This window comes from Saimiri boliviensis, chromosome 9 (assembly GCF_048565385.1).
Source record: "Saimiri boliviensis isolate mSaiBol1 chromosome 9, mSaiBol1.pri, whole genome shotgun sequence".
Classification (NCBI taxonomy): Eukaryota; Metazoa; Chordata; class Mammalia; order Primates; family Cebidae; genus Saimiri; species Saimiri boliviensis.
Window position 1 is genome coordinate 97,050,874 of NC_133457.1, and position 15,984 is coordinate 97,066,857.

General features: G+C 46.8%; 1 protein-coding gene across 3 annotated transcripts in view; it reads right to left on the reverse strand.

The window, feature by feature from the left end:
* Positions 1 to 7,221: 7,221 nt before the first annotated feature.
* Positions 7,222 to 15,984, reverse strand: part of COMMD7 (COMM domain containing 7) — a 35,271-nt gene continuing 26,508 nt past the window's right edge. For 2 of the 3 annotated variants that reach the window (XM_039479716.2, XM_039479715.2), the window contains exons 4-9: positions 11,823 to 11,879; positions 11,702 to 11,739; positions 9,697 to 9,787; positions 9,299 to 9,348; positions 8,875 to 8,923; positions 7,222 to 8,310 (exon numbers count right to left, since the gene is read on the reverse strand). In XM_039479716.2, the coding sequence (XP_039335650.1) occupies positions 8,234 to 8,310; positions 8,875 to 8,923; positions 9,299 to 9,348; positions 9,697 to 9,787; positions 11,702 to 11,739; positions 11,823 to 11,879 (362 nt within the window). In that variant the 3' untranslated portion in view covers positions 7,222 to 8,233. The other variant, XM_039479717.2, reaches the window with a different exon arrangement.

The window sequence follows — 15,984 nt, forward strand, 5'->3', positions numbered from 1 at the left end:
TTTTTAGTCCGGGGGTGTTTCATCATGTTGGCCAGGCTGGTCTCAAACTCCTGACCTCAGGTGGTCCGCCCCCCTCGGCTTCCCAAAGTGTTGGGATTACAGGCATGAGCCACGATGCCCAGCCTGGATTTCCTCTTCTAAAACCAGGGAGGTTTGTCAACACTGCTGCCACGGAGGCTCTACACTCAGCCACATTTCATTTCAACAAAGGGCAGGACCTGTTACAAGGCTGGACTGGGGAGGGGAGGAGTTGGGTGGAATGATGCTGAGTGTAGGGGTGATTCAGTTGAAAAGTAAGTCTCCGGGCCAGGCGCGGTGGCTCAAGCCTGTAATCCCAGCACTTTGGGAGGCCGAGGCGGGTGGATCACAAGGTCGAGAGATCAAGACCATCCTGGTCAACACGGTGAAACCCCGTCTCTACTAAAAATACAAAAAATCAGCTGGGCATGGTGGCGCGTGCCTGTAATCCCAGCTACTCAGGAGGCTGAGGCAGGAGAATTGCCTGAACCCAGGAGGCGGAGGTTGCGGTGAGCCGAGATCGCGCCATTGCACTCCAGCCTGGGTAACAAGAGCGAAACTCCGTCTCAAAAAAAAAAAAAAACGAAAAGAAAAGTAAGTCTCCTATCAAGAAGCTCATGGAATTACACCTGTAATTCCAGCACTTTGGGAGGCCAAGGCAGGGAGATTGCTTGAGCACAGGAGTTTGAGACCAGCCTGGCCAACATGGCAAAACCCTTCTCTACTAAAAATACAAAACTTAGCTGGGTGTGCTGGGGCAGGGGTACCTGTAATCCCAGCTACTTAGGTGGCTGAGGCACGAGAATCGCTTGAACCTCAGGGATGGGCCTTGCAGTGAGCCAATATCGTCCGACTGCACTCTAGCCTGGGGAACAGAGCAAGACTGTCTCAAAAACAAAACAAAATAAAACAAAACACATACACATACACACAAAACAAAAAACCAAAAGGCAGCTCAGGGGCTAGTGGAAAAGAGAATCCTGGGAGCAAATAACCGCAATGATTTGATAGTAAGTAGTTCACTGGTTAGTTAAGCAGGCTTTGTGAGAAGTGATCTACCCCAATTACTTTGTGAGGTGAGAATTACAACCCTTTTAAAAACTGGGAAACTAAGGTTATCAGATGTTAAGGAGTTTGCCCAAGGTCGCACAGTTAATAAGCAGAAAGGCCAGAATTGAAACCCAAGCAGGGCTAGGAGTGGTGGCTCACATCTATAATCCTGGCATTTTGGGAGGCCCCAGGCGGGAGAATCACTGAGTCCAGGAGTTCAAGACCACCCTGGGCAACAGTGAGAGTCCCCTCTCTACAAAGGAAAAAAAAAAGAAACCCCACGTAGTTTGACTTCAGAGCTTGCACTCCTAATCCCTGAGCAGAGGAATGAAAGCCCAAGGGGTGTTTATTATGGCCAAGAACTATCCGGAGAGGACTTTAGAAATGAGCAGCATTGCAAGCCCAAGGGGAGAAGAGGCAGGTGGCATCGTGGCTCAGTGGCTGCAAGCAGCCTGGTAGTCTAGACGCTCCAGTAGGATGCCTGCCAGGAGGCAGCAGAGATGGCGCATTGGAGGAGGCCAGCAGGGCCAGGTGTGCTAAGGAGTTCAGACTTTGATCTGGACACTCTGCAGAACCCTGAGCAGTGGATCTGTTGGCTGACACGAGACTTGTGCTTAAGAATGGTCACACAGGCCGGGCGCGGTGGCTCACGCCTGTAATCCCAGCACTTTGGGAGGCCGAGGCGGGTGGATCACGAGGTCAAGAGATCAAGACCATCCTGGTCAACATGGTGAAACCCCGTCTCTACCAAAATTACAAAAAATTAGCTGGGCATGGTGGTGCGTGCCTGTAATCCCAGCTACTCAGGAGGCTGAGGCAGGAGAATTGCCTGAACCCAGGAGGCGGAGGTTGCGGTGAGCCGAGATCGCGCCATTGCACTCCAGCCTGGGTAACAAGAGCGAAACTCCGTCTCAAAAAAAACAAAACAAAACAAAACAAAAAGAATGGTCACACAGTAAACGGGCTAGACTGTGGAAGCTGTGTGACTAGACTCCAGTGGGGCCATCAGGAAACCAATCTTGTGATCCAGGTGGGGCAGCAGAGGCTGAATTGGGCAGGGCAAGAAGCTCCCTGATCAGAATCTGTCCAGTGGCCAGCTGGGTACAACTCTTACACAGCACCCAGACTTGCACCTGCACCAGCTTAGCATGCTCAGAAGCCCATTTCTGAATCAAGCAGAACCCCATGGATCACAGGACAGCACTGCCTGACCCCTGGCCAGTCACCACAGTTTCAGTCCCCAGGCCTCAGTTTCCCCATCTGTAATAGTGAATTTAAATAGATTGTATTGGCTGGGCACGGTGGCTCATGTGTGTAATCCCAGCACTTTGGGAGGCCAAGGCGGGTGGATTACCAGAGGTCAGAAGTTCAAGACCAGCCTGGCCAACATAGGGAAACCCCATCTCTACTAAAAATACAAATCTAGTCAGGAGTGGTGGTGGGCACCTGTAGTCCCAGTTACTTGGGAGGCTGAGGAAGGAGAATCGCTTGAACCTGGGAGGCAGAGGTTGCAGTAAGCCAAGATCATACCACTGCACTCCAGCCTGGGTGACAGAGCGAGACTCCATCTCGACAAATAATTATAATAAATAGATTGTATTTTAGGTACCTTCCTGTTCTGTGAATGTTTTTTTTTTTTTCTAATTTTTTATTTTTACTTTTTTGAATTCTTTTTATTAATACATTAGGTTCTCATGGTCTCAAGCACATGAGGGTCTCTGAAACCTCATGAATACATCTGGACACTGTTCAAAGGCCCTCATCTGTTCTTCTTTGGAACTGCTGGACAATAAACTTGTTGGTGGAAGCAGAAATTGAAAGAATGTAGGCTGGGCGCGGTGGCTCAGCCTGTAATCCCAGCACTTTGGGAGGCCGAGGCGGGTGGATCACCAGGTCGAGAGATCGAGACCATCCTGGTCAACATAGTGAAACCCCGTCTCTACTAAAAATACAAAAAACTAGCTGGGCGTGGTGGCGCGTGCCTGTAATCCCAGCTACTCAGGAGGCTGAGGCAGGAGAATTGCCTGAACCCAGGAGGCGGAGGTTGCGGTGAGCCGAGATCGCGCCATTGCACTCCAGCCTGGGTAACAAGAGCGAAACTCCGTCTCAAAAAAAAAAAAAAAAAGAAAAAAGAAAGAATGTAGAAGTCAGTTTGGCACTGTAAGGATTAATTTTGTCTCAACTTGGCTGGACCACAGTACTTAGAGAGCTGGTCCAACACTATTCTAGACATTTCTGGGAAGGTGTTTATGGATGACAGTAACATTTACATCAGTGGACCTTTAAGTACAGCAGCCCCTCCTTATCCATAAGACAAATGTTCCAAGTCCCCTAGCAGATTCCTAAAACCATGGATAGTCCCGAGCCCTATACGTATGTTTCTCTCTATTTGACAGTGCCTGCTACTAAGTGATTAACAGCATATGTAGCATGGGTACTTGGACAAAGGAGTGATTCCTGTCCCAGAACATGCATTCTTGTCCAGGATGAAGTGGGCCAGCATGAGATTTCATCAAGCTACTCAGGATGGTATGCAATTTAAAGCTTATAAATTATTTCTGGAATTTTCCACTTAATATTTTCAGACTGTGAGTAAATGAAACCAGGGAAAATGAAAACATGGATATGGGGGGATCTATATAGTATAGCAAATTCCTCTCCATAATGTGGGTGGGCCTCATCCAATCAGTTAAAGCCTTAATGAAATAAGCCTGGTATCCTATCCCACTCCCCCCAGCAATGAATTCTGACAGCAGCCAGCCTTTGTTTTCTTTCTTTCTCTCTCTTACTTTCTCTTTCTTTTCTTTCTTTCTAAGACAAGGTCTCATGCCATTGCTCAGACTGGTCTTGGTCTTGAACTCCTGGGCTCAACTGATCCTCATGCCTTTGACTCCCAACAAGTTGGGACTACAGGTGTGCGCCACAGTGCCCAGGTGGCAGAGACTCTTTGAACTGCAACTCTTCCTGCATCTTCAGCCTGCTGGTCTATTTTGAAGACTGACCACGCCACTGTAATCATGTGAGCCAATCTTTTTTTTTCTTTTTTTTTGAGGAAAAAAGAGGGAGTCTCGATCTGTCACCCAGGCTAGTAGAGTGCAACGGCATGATCTCAGCTCACTGCAACCTCCACCTTCTAGGTTCAGGCGATTCTCCTGCCTCAGCCTCCCTAGAAGCTGGGACTACAAGCACCACTGTGCTCAGCTAATTTTTGTATTCTTAGTAGAGATGTGGTTTCACCATATTGGCCAGGCTGGACTTGAACTCTTGACCTCATGATCCACCTGCCTCGGCCTCCCAAAGTGCTGGGATTGGCATGAGCCACTGTGCCTGGCCGACAGTCTTTTAAAATAAAAAATAAATCTCTCTCTCCACATAAATACATATATACATATAGATAGGTACACACGTATCCTGTTGATTCTGTTCTCCAAGAACTGTAATTAACACTGGCACAATTTATTAAAACTGCTCATGCTGGACCGGGTGCAGTGGCTCATCCCTGTAATCCCAGAACTTTGGGAGGCCAACGCAGGTGGATCACCTGAAGTCGGGAGTTCAAGACCAACATGGTGAAACATTGGTCAGTTTCTGACCAACATGGCAAAACCCCATCTGTACTAAAAATCAAAAATTAGCCAGGCATCATGGCACATGCCTGTAATCCCAGCTACTGGGAAGGCTGAGCCAGAAGAACTGCCTGAAACCAGTAGGCAGAGGTTGCAGTGAACCAAGATGGCACCACTGTACTCCAGCCTCGGCAACAGAGCGAGACTCTATCTCAAAAAAAACGACAGCAACAACAACAACAAAAAAAAAAACCAAAAAGAAAACTGCTCATGCTGGTTATAATCCATCCACACAACAGAATATGTTACAGCCACAGGGAGAGATGCAGACTCTTTATGTAATGATATGGAAAAGTCTCTAAGATGTATTTAACAAAAGTATGTAGAATGTGAAATTATCTGTGTAAACAAAAAAGAGTGTAAAAATAAACATTCCCATTGTTTATTTTTTAATTTTTTGAGACAGGGTCTCACTCTGTTGCCCAGGCTAGAGTGCAGTGGTGTGACTGATCACAGCTGACTGCAGCCTCTAACTTCTAGGTTCAAGTAATCCTCCCGCCCCAGCCTCTCAAGTGGCTGGGACAATAAACATATGCCACCACATTCAGTGAATTTTTTTTTTCAAGACAGGGTCTGGCTTTATCACCCAGGCTGGAGTGCAGTGGCAAAATCTCAGCTCACTGCAACCTCTACCTCCCAGGTTCAAGCAATTCTCCCGACTCAGTCTCCTGAGTAGCTGGGATTACAGGCGCCTGCCACCACGCCTGGCTAATTTTTGTATTTTTAGTAGAGACGTGTTTTCATCATGTTGGCCAGGCTGGTCTTGAACTACTGCCTCAACCTCCCAAAGTGCTGGGATTACAGCCATGAGCCACCATACCCGGCCATGTTCAGCAAATTTTTAAATTTTTTGTAGAGACAGAGTCTCCCCATATTGCCCAGGCTGGTCTCAAACTCCTGGCCTCTAGCAATCCTCCTGTCTCAGCCTCCCAAAATGTTGGGATTACAGACTTAGAAATGTGAGCCACTGTGAATGGCCCTATTGTTTCTATGTTTGGGGGAACCTCTGGAAGGGTACCTAAGAAACTAACAAAAGAGGTAACCTATTGGAACAGGCCAGGGGTGGAATTAAGTAAATGGGAGACAAGGGAGAAGAGACTTTTTGTTTTACTCTTTTTTGTATTCTTTGATAAATGCACCTATTCTGTGACCCAGCAGTTCCATACATATGTAATTACCTTATAAATATGTATTTACCATATGTGCAAAATGACATATATACAAGGATATTCTGTTGTAGCATTATTTGTAAAAGAATGGAAACAACCTATACACCCATCAGCAGGAAACTGGTTAAATAAATCATCCATTTGAAGAAACAGGGTGCGTTTGTTACAAAGAACGACGCAGTTCTCTATGTTCTGATACGGAATGATTTCCAAGTCGAATAGAAAAAAGCAAGGTGCAGGATGATGTGTATAAAATGCTACCATTTGTGTGGGAAGAAAAGTGAAACTATATGCATATCCGTTTGCAAATGCAGGAAATGTCTCCAGAACACAGAATTATAACAGCGGCTGCCCCTGGGGAGAATTGGGTAACTGGGAAATACGGTGGTAGGGAGGGATTATTACCTCACCCTGGGCATTTTTTTTTTTTTTTTTTTTGAGATGGAGTCTCACTCTGTTGCCCAGGCTAGAGTGCAGTGGCACAATCTTGGCTCACTGCAACCTCTGCCCCCCCAGGTTCAAGTGATTCTCCTGCCTCAGCCTCCTAAGTAGCTAGGACTACAGGCACATGCCACCATGACCAGATAATTTTTGTATTTTTAGGAGAGACAGGGTTTCACTATGTTAGCCAGGATGGTCTCCATCTCTCGACCTTGTGAATCACCCACCTTGGCTTCTCAAAGTGCTGGGATTACAGGCGTGAGCCATCGGGCCCAGTCATGGGCATGTTTTATCTATTCAAAAGTGTGTAAAATTTCTGAGGAGGGGTGTTTGAGGAGGAAGAGCAGAAAAAGTCACATGCTAGGGTGAGGGCTAAAGCCATCTGTACACAAAGCACTTCACATATTACACTTTTTCCTGAGGCTTTTTTTTTTTTTTTTTGAGACGGAGTTTCGCTCTCGTTACCCGGGCTGAAGTGCAATGGCGCGATCTCGGCTCACCGCAACCTCCGCCTCCCAGGCTCAGGCAATTCTCCTGCCTCAGCCTCCTGAGTAGCTGGAATTACAGGCACGCACCACCACGCCCAGCTAGTTTTTTGTATTTTCAGTAGAGACGGGGTTTCACCATGTTGACCAGGATGGTCTCGATCTCTCGACCTCGTGATCCACCCGCCTCGGCCTCCCAAAGTGCTGGGATTACAGGCTTGAGCCACCGCGCCCGGCTTTCCTGAGGCTTTTAACCTGGATTTCCCTTGAATTGCTCTCATACATTCCAACTTTGGAACATACCCAATTTCACTGGAGACCCAGGATCTTCACAAAACCAGGAAGATAATTTTTGAAGACAAGAGCAAGCACTGGCTCTCTGCAAGGAACACGACTCTTTAATCCATGCAGAAATACAACTGGATCCAGACCTTTACTTCAAAACCGTTTTTATTCATCATCTAATCAACAGACGTAGCTGGCTTGAACCCAAACTAAAATGACTCAAAAGGCCTGCCTTGTTATAACACAACAGGGCGAAACCAGAAGTGAGGAGAGTTTAGCCTTGGTTCTTTATTTTTATTTTTATTTTTTTTATTAAGACGGAGTTTCGCTCTTGTTACCCAGGCTGGAGTGCAATGGCGCGATCTCGGCTCACCGCAATCTCTGCCTCCTGGGTTCAGGCAATTCTCCTGCCTCAGCCTCCTGAGTAGCTGGGATTATAGGCACGCGCCACCATGCCCAGCTAATTTTTTGTATTTTTAGTAGAGACAGGGTTTCACCATGTTGACCAGGTTGGTCTCGATCTCTCGACCTCGTGATCCACCCGCCTCGGCCTCCCAAAGTGCTGGGATTACAGGCTTGAGCCACCGCGCCCGGCTAGCCTTGGTTCTTTGCAGAGAAGACCAAGCATGTATTTATACACAGGTGCCTCATTAAAAACTGATTGGCAGTGTTCCACCAGCACAGACCCAGAGTGTACAGAAATCCGTGAGGGCTCTGCACATGTGCTGTTCAGACAATCAGCTTCTTCCTCAGCCATAAACAAGCTCTTGCTTTTTGGGAGGAGGGTGATCAGCATGTTAGCTTGAATGATGGCACTGTTTACTCTGGAACTTTGAAGGGGAGGTGACAACTTATTTTCTCCCATGAATCTGAGATGCAGTGGCCTTTGAGAGTATCTAAAATGTGTTCTGGAAGACAGACAGGTGGTTGTGGTTGCCATAACAGAGAGTTTACCCCAGAGTTTATAGGGTAATTGTGTTGGGCTCTTTAAGTAATTAATCCTATTGTTTTTCAGAAACCCTTTTCACTGGGCTCCCAAGAAACCGGCAGGGCCCCATGGAGTGCCCCACAGACCTGTAAGTGAGGTGCCTCTCAGAGCAGTCACCCAGGGAAGGGACGAGGGCAGGGAATGGGGTCAGTGGAGATGCAGGGACAGAAATCAGCAGAAACACTCCATGCTGGTTCTGACTCGCTCCATCTCATGCAGGAAGCTGTAGAACTGAGGCAAGGTTAATTCTGGGGAGAGAAAATTCAGCTTCAGATAAATGTTTCCAACTCCCCAGAATCATCCAAGAAAATTAATTTCCACCCAGAGTTTTTTTTTTTTTTTTTAATCTTTTGGCTTGGTACATCTAAGCAGCTCTTGATGGGTAATTGATCGTAATAAAGAACTGAGAGACTTGAATGCAGAAGGTTCTCAGCTCCATAGGAAAAAAGGGGAGTGAGTGTTCAAATGGCACAGCTCCACGGCACAAAGAGATGAAAGGGCATCGTTCGGGATGTTCAATGTGACTTCTACAGCAAGAGCTTCTTGCTCGTCAACCTTCTTCTTCAATCCCAGCCATTCCTTTCCCTCCCTTTCCCTTTGTCAAAAAGGCTCTTCAACTGCGGGGGCTCCAGTCTGCCAATGGCTCACTAACACTCCTTGTGCCATCATGAGAGGAAACACAGTGGAATGGCTACTCTACAGCTGGCAATGACTGTTTTTATAAAAGACATGATTTGCAGTAAACGTCACCAGCCTCTGACGGCAGAGAACACGTAAAAGGTGAAAAGGCTCAAATGGGAATTCAGACTCACCTATATACACATTTTCGGTTTGATTTCCTTTTTTAACCACCAACTTTAGCTGATTAAAGAAAAAGAAATAATTTAAATTAAAATGATGACGACTGGGCAAAGAAATTCTTAAAACCTTTGCACTTAAGTAAGCTTCCAACCTGAGAGTCATACGGGAGCAGTCTGGAGAATCCACCACTGAAAATTCTAACAATTCCCACGATTACAGAACAATTACACTTTAATGAACAATACTAGGATTTGGCCATTTGAATATAGGCATGTTAGTGACCACATCTTTAGCTGGCTACACTGCTCTGAGATATATAAGGTACTTCAGTAAAACACCCATTTAAATGGATATTTTAAGAAACCCAGTGTAGATTTGATAATTTTTAACTGAGTCAAAAATCTACCCATTTTCAAGGATCAGGGGAAGACTTACTTGTAAAAATATACTTCCCACTTTCTCCAGTTCGCTGCTCCCAGATGTCACTGTGACATTAAAAAAAAAAAAAAAAAAAAAAAGGGAGAGAGAGAGAGAGAGAAAAGTAACAAGTGACTGATTGAGGACTTATCCTGAAGACCCCAATTTTGTAGCAGTCTAGCAGAAGCCATGTGGGGCCCAGTATGAGGGCAGCAAGTTGTGCTCTTTGGAAAGTCAACTTATCCAGAGCCATGAATGAAAATAGCTACTGACTGTGGACAGAATACAAAGCAGCTGCTGCTGCCCCAACAGTGCTGGGGACTAGACATGACTTCTTCCCCATAGTGGCTGTGTCACAGCCTCTGCAAGCCACCCCATACCACCCAAATAACCCAGGACTGCATGTAACTAGTTACCTCCAAATTTCCACTCCATATCAATGAGCTGGTTAATCATGAGAGTCTGACCTATGGCCCACTGAGCAAGGGTGGGGGCATTCTGCTTCCACTGGAACAAAAGCAAAAGCCAAAGTCAGTAACAATAGGAAGAATCTCCTCCTCTCCATCCTGCCCCAAACACTGCAATATTTAATAGCATTTACACAGATGGTGGGGAGGGTGCAGAACCAAGGGCTCAGCCTGTATGCACATACCTAGTGAAGGACGGGTACAAAGTGGCAGACCACAACATAAATGTTTTATTTTTCATTCCAAGATTTGTACCATCTTGGAATAAAAATGGTGCTGCCCTCATACTGGCGCCTGCATGGCTTCTACTGGCCAATGGCAAAACTGGGGTCTTCATGGTAAGTTCTCAATCAGTCATTTTTTTTTTGTCACAGTGACATCTGAGAGCAGCAAATTGGAGAAAGTAGGAGTATTTTTACAAGTAAGTCTTCTCCTGATCCGTGAAAATGGGTAGATTTGTGACTGGGTCAAACCAGGAGAAATGATTAGAGATGCACTGAACACTGCTGGTTAAAGCTGTGTGTATGACACTCACTTGAAGCCAAATGAAAACCTTAGGCTGGGGAGGTCAGGCATGGTGGCTTACGAGGTCAAGAGATTGAGACCATCCTGGCCAACATAGTGAAACCCTGTCTCTACTAAAATACAAAAATTAACTGGGCAAGGCCGGGCGCAGTGGCTCAAGCCTGTAATCCCAGCACTTTGGGAGGCCGAGGCGGGTGGATCACGAGGTCGAGAGATCGAGACCATCCTGGTCAACATGGTGAAACCCCGTCTCTACTAAAAATACAAAAAACTAGCTGGGCGTGGTGGCGCGTGCCTGTAATCCCAGCTACTCAGGAGGCTGAGGCAGGAGAACTGCCTGAACCCAGGAGGCGGAGGTTGCGGTGAGCCGAGATCGCGCCATTGCACTCCAGCCTGGGTAACAAGAGCGAAACTCCATCTCAAAAAAAAAAAAAAAAAAAAAAATTAACTGGGCATGGTAGCACAAGCCTGTAGTCCCAGCCACTCCGGAGGATGAGGCAAGAGAATTGCTTGAACCCGGGAGGGGAGGTTGCAGTGAGCTGTGATCGCGATCGTGCCACTGCACTCCAGCCTGGTGCCTGGTGACAGAATGAGACTCTGTTTCAAAAAAAAAAAAAAAAAAAAAGAAAAGAAAACCTTAGGCTGGGGAAATGATGATACTGATGGATGGTATGGCCATACTCGGCATTTCCCATTGTTTTCCCATTGTTTTCTCTCTTCATGAAATAAAAGCAAGGGGCCGGGAGCGGTGGCTCACGCTTGTAATCCCAGCACTTTGGGAGGCCGAGGTGGGTGGATCACCTGAGGTCAGGAGTTCGAGACCAACCTGACCAACATGGTGAAACCTCTCTATTAAAAATATGTAGGTGAATTCAGACTAACCTATATACACATTTTCTATTTCTTTTTTTTTGAGGCAGAGTTTCACTGTTGTTACCCAGGTTGGAGTGCAATGGCACGATCTTGGCTCACCACAACCTCCGCCTCCTGGGTTCAAGCAATTCTCCTGCCTCAGCCTCCCGAGTAGCTGGGATTACAGGCGTACACCACCATGCCCGGCTAATTTTTGTATTTTTAGTAGAGACGGGGTTTCACCTTGCTGACCAAGATGGTCTCAATCTCTCGACCTCGTGATCCACCCGCCTCGGCCTCCCAAAGTGCTGGGATTACAGGCGTGAGCCACCGCGCCCGGCTGATTTCCTTTTTATAAAAATAGCCAGGCATGGAGGCACATGCCTGTAATACCAGCTACTTAAGAGGCTAGGGCAGGAGAACTGCTTGAACCTGGGAGGTGGAGGCTGCAGTGAGCCGAGGTCATGCCATTGCACTCCAGCCTGGGCAACAAGAGTGAAACTTGGTCTCAAAAATAAATAAATAAACAAATAAATAGCAAAGGATCTTAATTAACCTTAATTAAGAGGAATTATACCTTTTCAGCAAAGTAAGTGGCTTTTTCCTCACTAAGACCTATAAGAGAACAGAAGGAGACATTACAATAATCAAAAGCCTCAGAAGCCTGTCACCCTGAGCAACCTTGGCCAATGACCTACCCAGAGTTATGAAGTCCGCCTGGACCTGCTTGGCTGTGAGACTCTTCTTCAAAGCACCTGGGAGTCAAGGGAGAAGTCAGTCAGAAAGGCAGACCAGTGAATTAGTTGGCAATAAATATTTAATGGCCACAATCTACATGACCTAAGAGACAAAAGGAACACCCAAAGACTGGCCAGCTCCATGAAGATCTCAATCTAGCCATGGGGAAAGAGCATCCGAAATGACCGGAAAACAAGAAAGACAGTTCATTTTAAAATTTATTTATTTTGGCCGGGCGCTGAGGCTCATTCCTATAATCCCAGCACTTTGGGAGGCCAAGGCAGGCGGATCACTTGAGGTCAAGAGTTCAAGACCAGCCTGGCCAACATAGTGAAACCGCACCTCTACTAAAAATACAAAAAAAAAAAATTAGCCAGGCATGGTTGTAGGCACCTGTAGTCCCAGCTACTTGAGAGGCTGAGGCAGGAGAACTGCTTAAACCCAGGAGGTGTAGGTTGCAATGAGCCAAGATCACATCACTACACTCCTGGTGACACGGCGAGACTTGATCTCAAAAAAAAAAAAAATTATTTATTTATTTATTTATTTATTTATTTTAAAGATGGGGTTTCACCATGTTGGTCAGGCTGGTCTTGAACTCCCAACCTCAGGTGATCCGCCCACCTTGGCCTCCAAAGTGCTTGGATTACAGGCATGAGCCACCACGCCTGGCCCTTATTTATTTCTTTTCTACAGCTCTGAAAATTTATTTTTTATTTTTTTATTTTTTTGAGATGGAGTCTTGCTCTGTCACTCAGGGTGGAGGGCAATGGTGTGATCTTGGCTCATTGCAACCTACACCTCCCAAGTTCAAGTGATTTTCAGCCTCCTGAACAGCTGGGACTACAGGCATGTGCCACCACACCCAACTAATTTTTGTGTTTTTAGTAGAGATGGGGTTTTACCATGTTGGCCAGGCTGGTCTCGAACTACTGACCTCAAGTGATCCACTCACCCTGGCCTTCCAAAGTGCTAGGATACAGGGAGGAGAGCCACCATGCCCATCTCATGTTTTTTCAGTTATACAACACAATTATTGATCCCTCCAGCAAGTGTGAGAGAAGTCAGAGACAGCAGAAGAGATTTTACAGACTTGGGGATGGGGCAACTGGTCTGAGGAATGAGTAAGGCTATGGATTCCTGGAGCAAGAGGCAGGGGAGCGCAATGTCAGGCTGAGCACAGGGGCAACCACCAAGAGCCCCACAGTGCATTATATAGCCACTACTGCATGTGGTTATGCAAAAAAATTTTTTTTTCTTGAAACGGAGTCTCCTGCTGCTGCCAGGCTAGAGTGCAGTGGTGCGATCTCAGCTCACTGAAACCTCCAACTCCCTGGTTCAAGTGATTCTCCTGCCTCAGCCTCCCGAGTAGCTGGGATTACAGATATGCGATACCACACCCGGCTAATTTTTGTATTTTTAGTAGGGACGGGGTTTCACCGTGTTGGCCAGGATGGTCTCGATCTCCTGACCTCGTGATACACCTGCCTCACCCTCCAAAGTGCTGGAATTACAGGCACGAAGCACTGCACCCGGCCTAGTTTTTTTTTATTTTTTTGTTTTGTTTTAAGATGGAGTTTCACTCTAGCTGCCCAGGCTGGAGTGCAATGGTACAATTTTGGCTCACTGCAATCGACACCTCCTGGGTTCAAGGGATTCTCCTGCCTCAGCCTCCTGAGTGGCTGGGATTATAGGCATGCACCACCACACCCAGCTAATTTTTTTGTATTTAGTAGAGATGGGGTTTCACTATGTCGGTCAGGCTGGTCTCAAACTCCTGATCTCAGGTGATCCACCTGCCTTGGCCTCCCAAGTTGCTGGGATTACCGGTGTGAGCCACGGTGCCCTGGCCGGTTATGTAAATTTTAATTAAACAAAATTTGAAATTCCATTCCTCAGTCTCACCACCTATTTCCTGTGTCAAACAGTCACACAAGGCCAGGGACGATTGTAACGAACACTGAAAATTACAGACCGTTTACATTTGCAGAGAAAGTTCTATTGGGTGGTGCTGTCCTAGGAAGTAAGCTTCCACGAGGTACACCAAGCTGGATTAAACAGACTAACCTCTACAACTTACAAGTCACTTCCAGAGGGGCCGTGAAAACTTCTCAGAAGCCCTAGGAACACTCCCGTGTGGTGGCCACCTTGTTTTGCTAGGCTCCAATTCCTGAAAACAAAGCCAGCAATCGGGGCTTCTCAACGTTTAACCTGCAGGCTACATCCCCATAGTCACAATTTGGCAACCACTCTCAAATTTTCCACTTCTTAGTTTGCCAGAAAATGACTAATTAAAGGATAGGAAGATGCCCACCACCATCAAGGGAAAGCCCTGACTGAACCTATACTCTACACCCAAGTCCCCACCCCTACCCCCACCTAACTCCAGAAAAACAATCCTAAAGTCTGTTGTAGCAGTAAAATCAACCACGTAAACAAAGGGAGGAAATCTTTTATCTCCAAAATCAGACTGAGCAAGGAAGCCACATGGAATAGAAACGGCAAGACCCCAGGAAACCTTCGCCATAAAGGCCCTCCGAGAAGGTGGCTACTTCCCAGGCAATCCAATTAACTCATAACTACCACCAATACAGCTCCTTAGTTTATATTCAGTTCAAATCAAGTATTTCACAATGCCAAAATGCTGTGAAGTGGGCTTCATTATTGTAACTTTTTTTTTTTTTTTTTTGAGACGGTGAGACAGGGCTTCACTCTGTCGCCCAGGCTGGAGTGCAGTTGGGCAATCTCAGCTCACCTTCCCCCACCTGGGGGACTCAAGCAATTCTCCCACCTCAGCCTCCAGCATGGCTGGGACTACAGGCGTGTGCCACCACACCCAGTCAATTTTTTGAATTTTTATAGGAACAGAGTCTTGCCACATTGCCTAGGCTGGTCTCAAACTCCTGGACTCAAGCAATCCACCTGGCTTGGCCTCCCAAAGTGCTGGGATTACAGCTGTGAACCACCATGCCCAGCTATTACTGTAACTTAATTTACCAGTAAAAATTGAGCATTTTGAGGAGAAATCTGGCAAATCCATGTAGTCAAGAATTGCACTGCCAAGAATTTACCCAACCAAGATACACCCAAAAAGCACACTGAAATATACAGGGGAAGCTCTTTAGCAATGTGGATAGTAGGGATGAAAGGTCATGGAGAGACCAGGCACGATGGGTCACACCTATAATCTCAGCATTTTGGGAGGCCTAGGTGGGCGAATCACTTGAGCCCTGTTCTAAACCAGCCTGAGCAACATGGCAAGACCCCGTCTCTACAAAAAATACAAAACTTAGCCAGGCGTGGTGGCATGCCTGTGGTCCCAGCTACTTGAAAGCTGAGGTGGGAGGATCCCTTGAGCCACGGAGGTGAAGGCTGCAGTGAGCCAAGATGGTTGACACTGTACTCCAGCCTGGTCAACAGTTGAGATCCTGTCTCAAAAAACAAACAATCAAACAAATAAACAAACGTCATGGAGAGCATGCTGGTTACATTCACACAGTAGCCTGGGTGCCAAGATGACTTTAAAACTTACATCAGGATGGGTGCGGTGGCTCATTCCTATAGTACCAGCACTTTGGGAGGCAGAGGTGGAAGGACTGATTGAGCCCAGGAGTTTGAGACCAGCCTAGTCAACATGGTGAAACCCCATCTCCACTAAAAATACAAAAATTAGCCGGGTGTGCTGGCACATGCCTATGGTCCCACCTACTTGGGAGGCTGAGGCAGAATCACTTGAACCCGGGAGGCGGAGGTTTCAGTGAGCTGAGATTGCACCACTGCACTCCAGCCTGGGTGACAGAGTGAGACTCTGTCTTAAAAAAAAAAAAAAAAAAAAAAAAAGGCCGGGCTCGGTGGCTCAAGCCTGTAATCCCAGCACTTTGGGAGGCCGAGGCGGGTGGATCACCAGGTCAAGAGATCGAGACCATCCTGGTCAACATGGTGAAACCTCGTCTCTACTAAAAATACAAAAAATTAGCTGGGCATGGTGGCGCGTGCCTGTAATCCCAGCTACTCAGGAGGCTGAGGCAGGAGAACTGCCTGAACCCAGGAGGCGGAGGTTGCGGTGAGCCGAGATCGCGCCATTGCACTCCAGCCTGGGTAACAAGAGCGAAACTCTGTCTC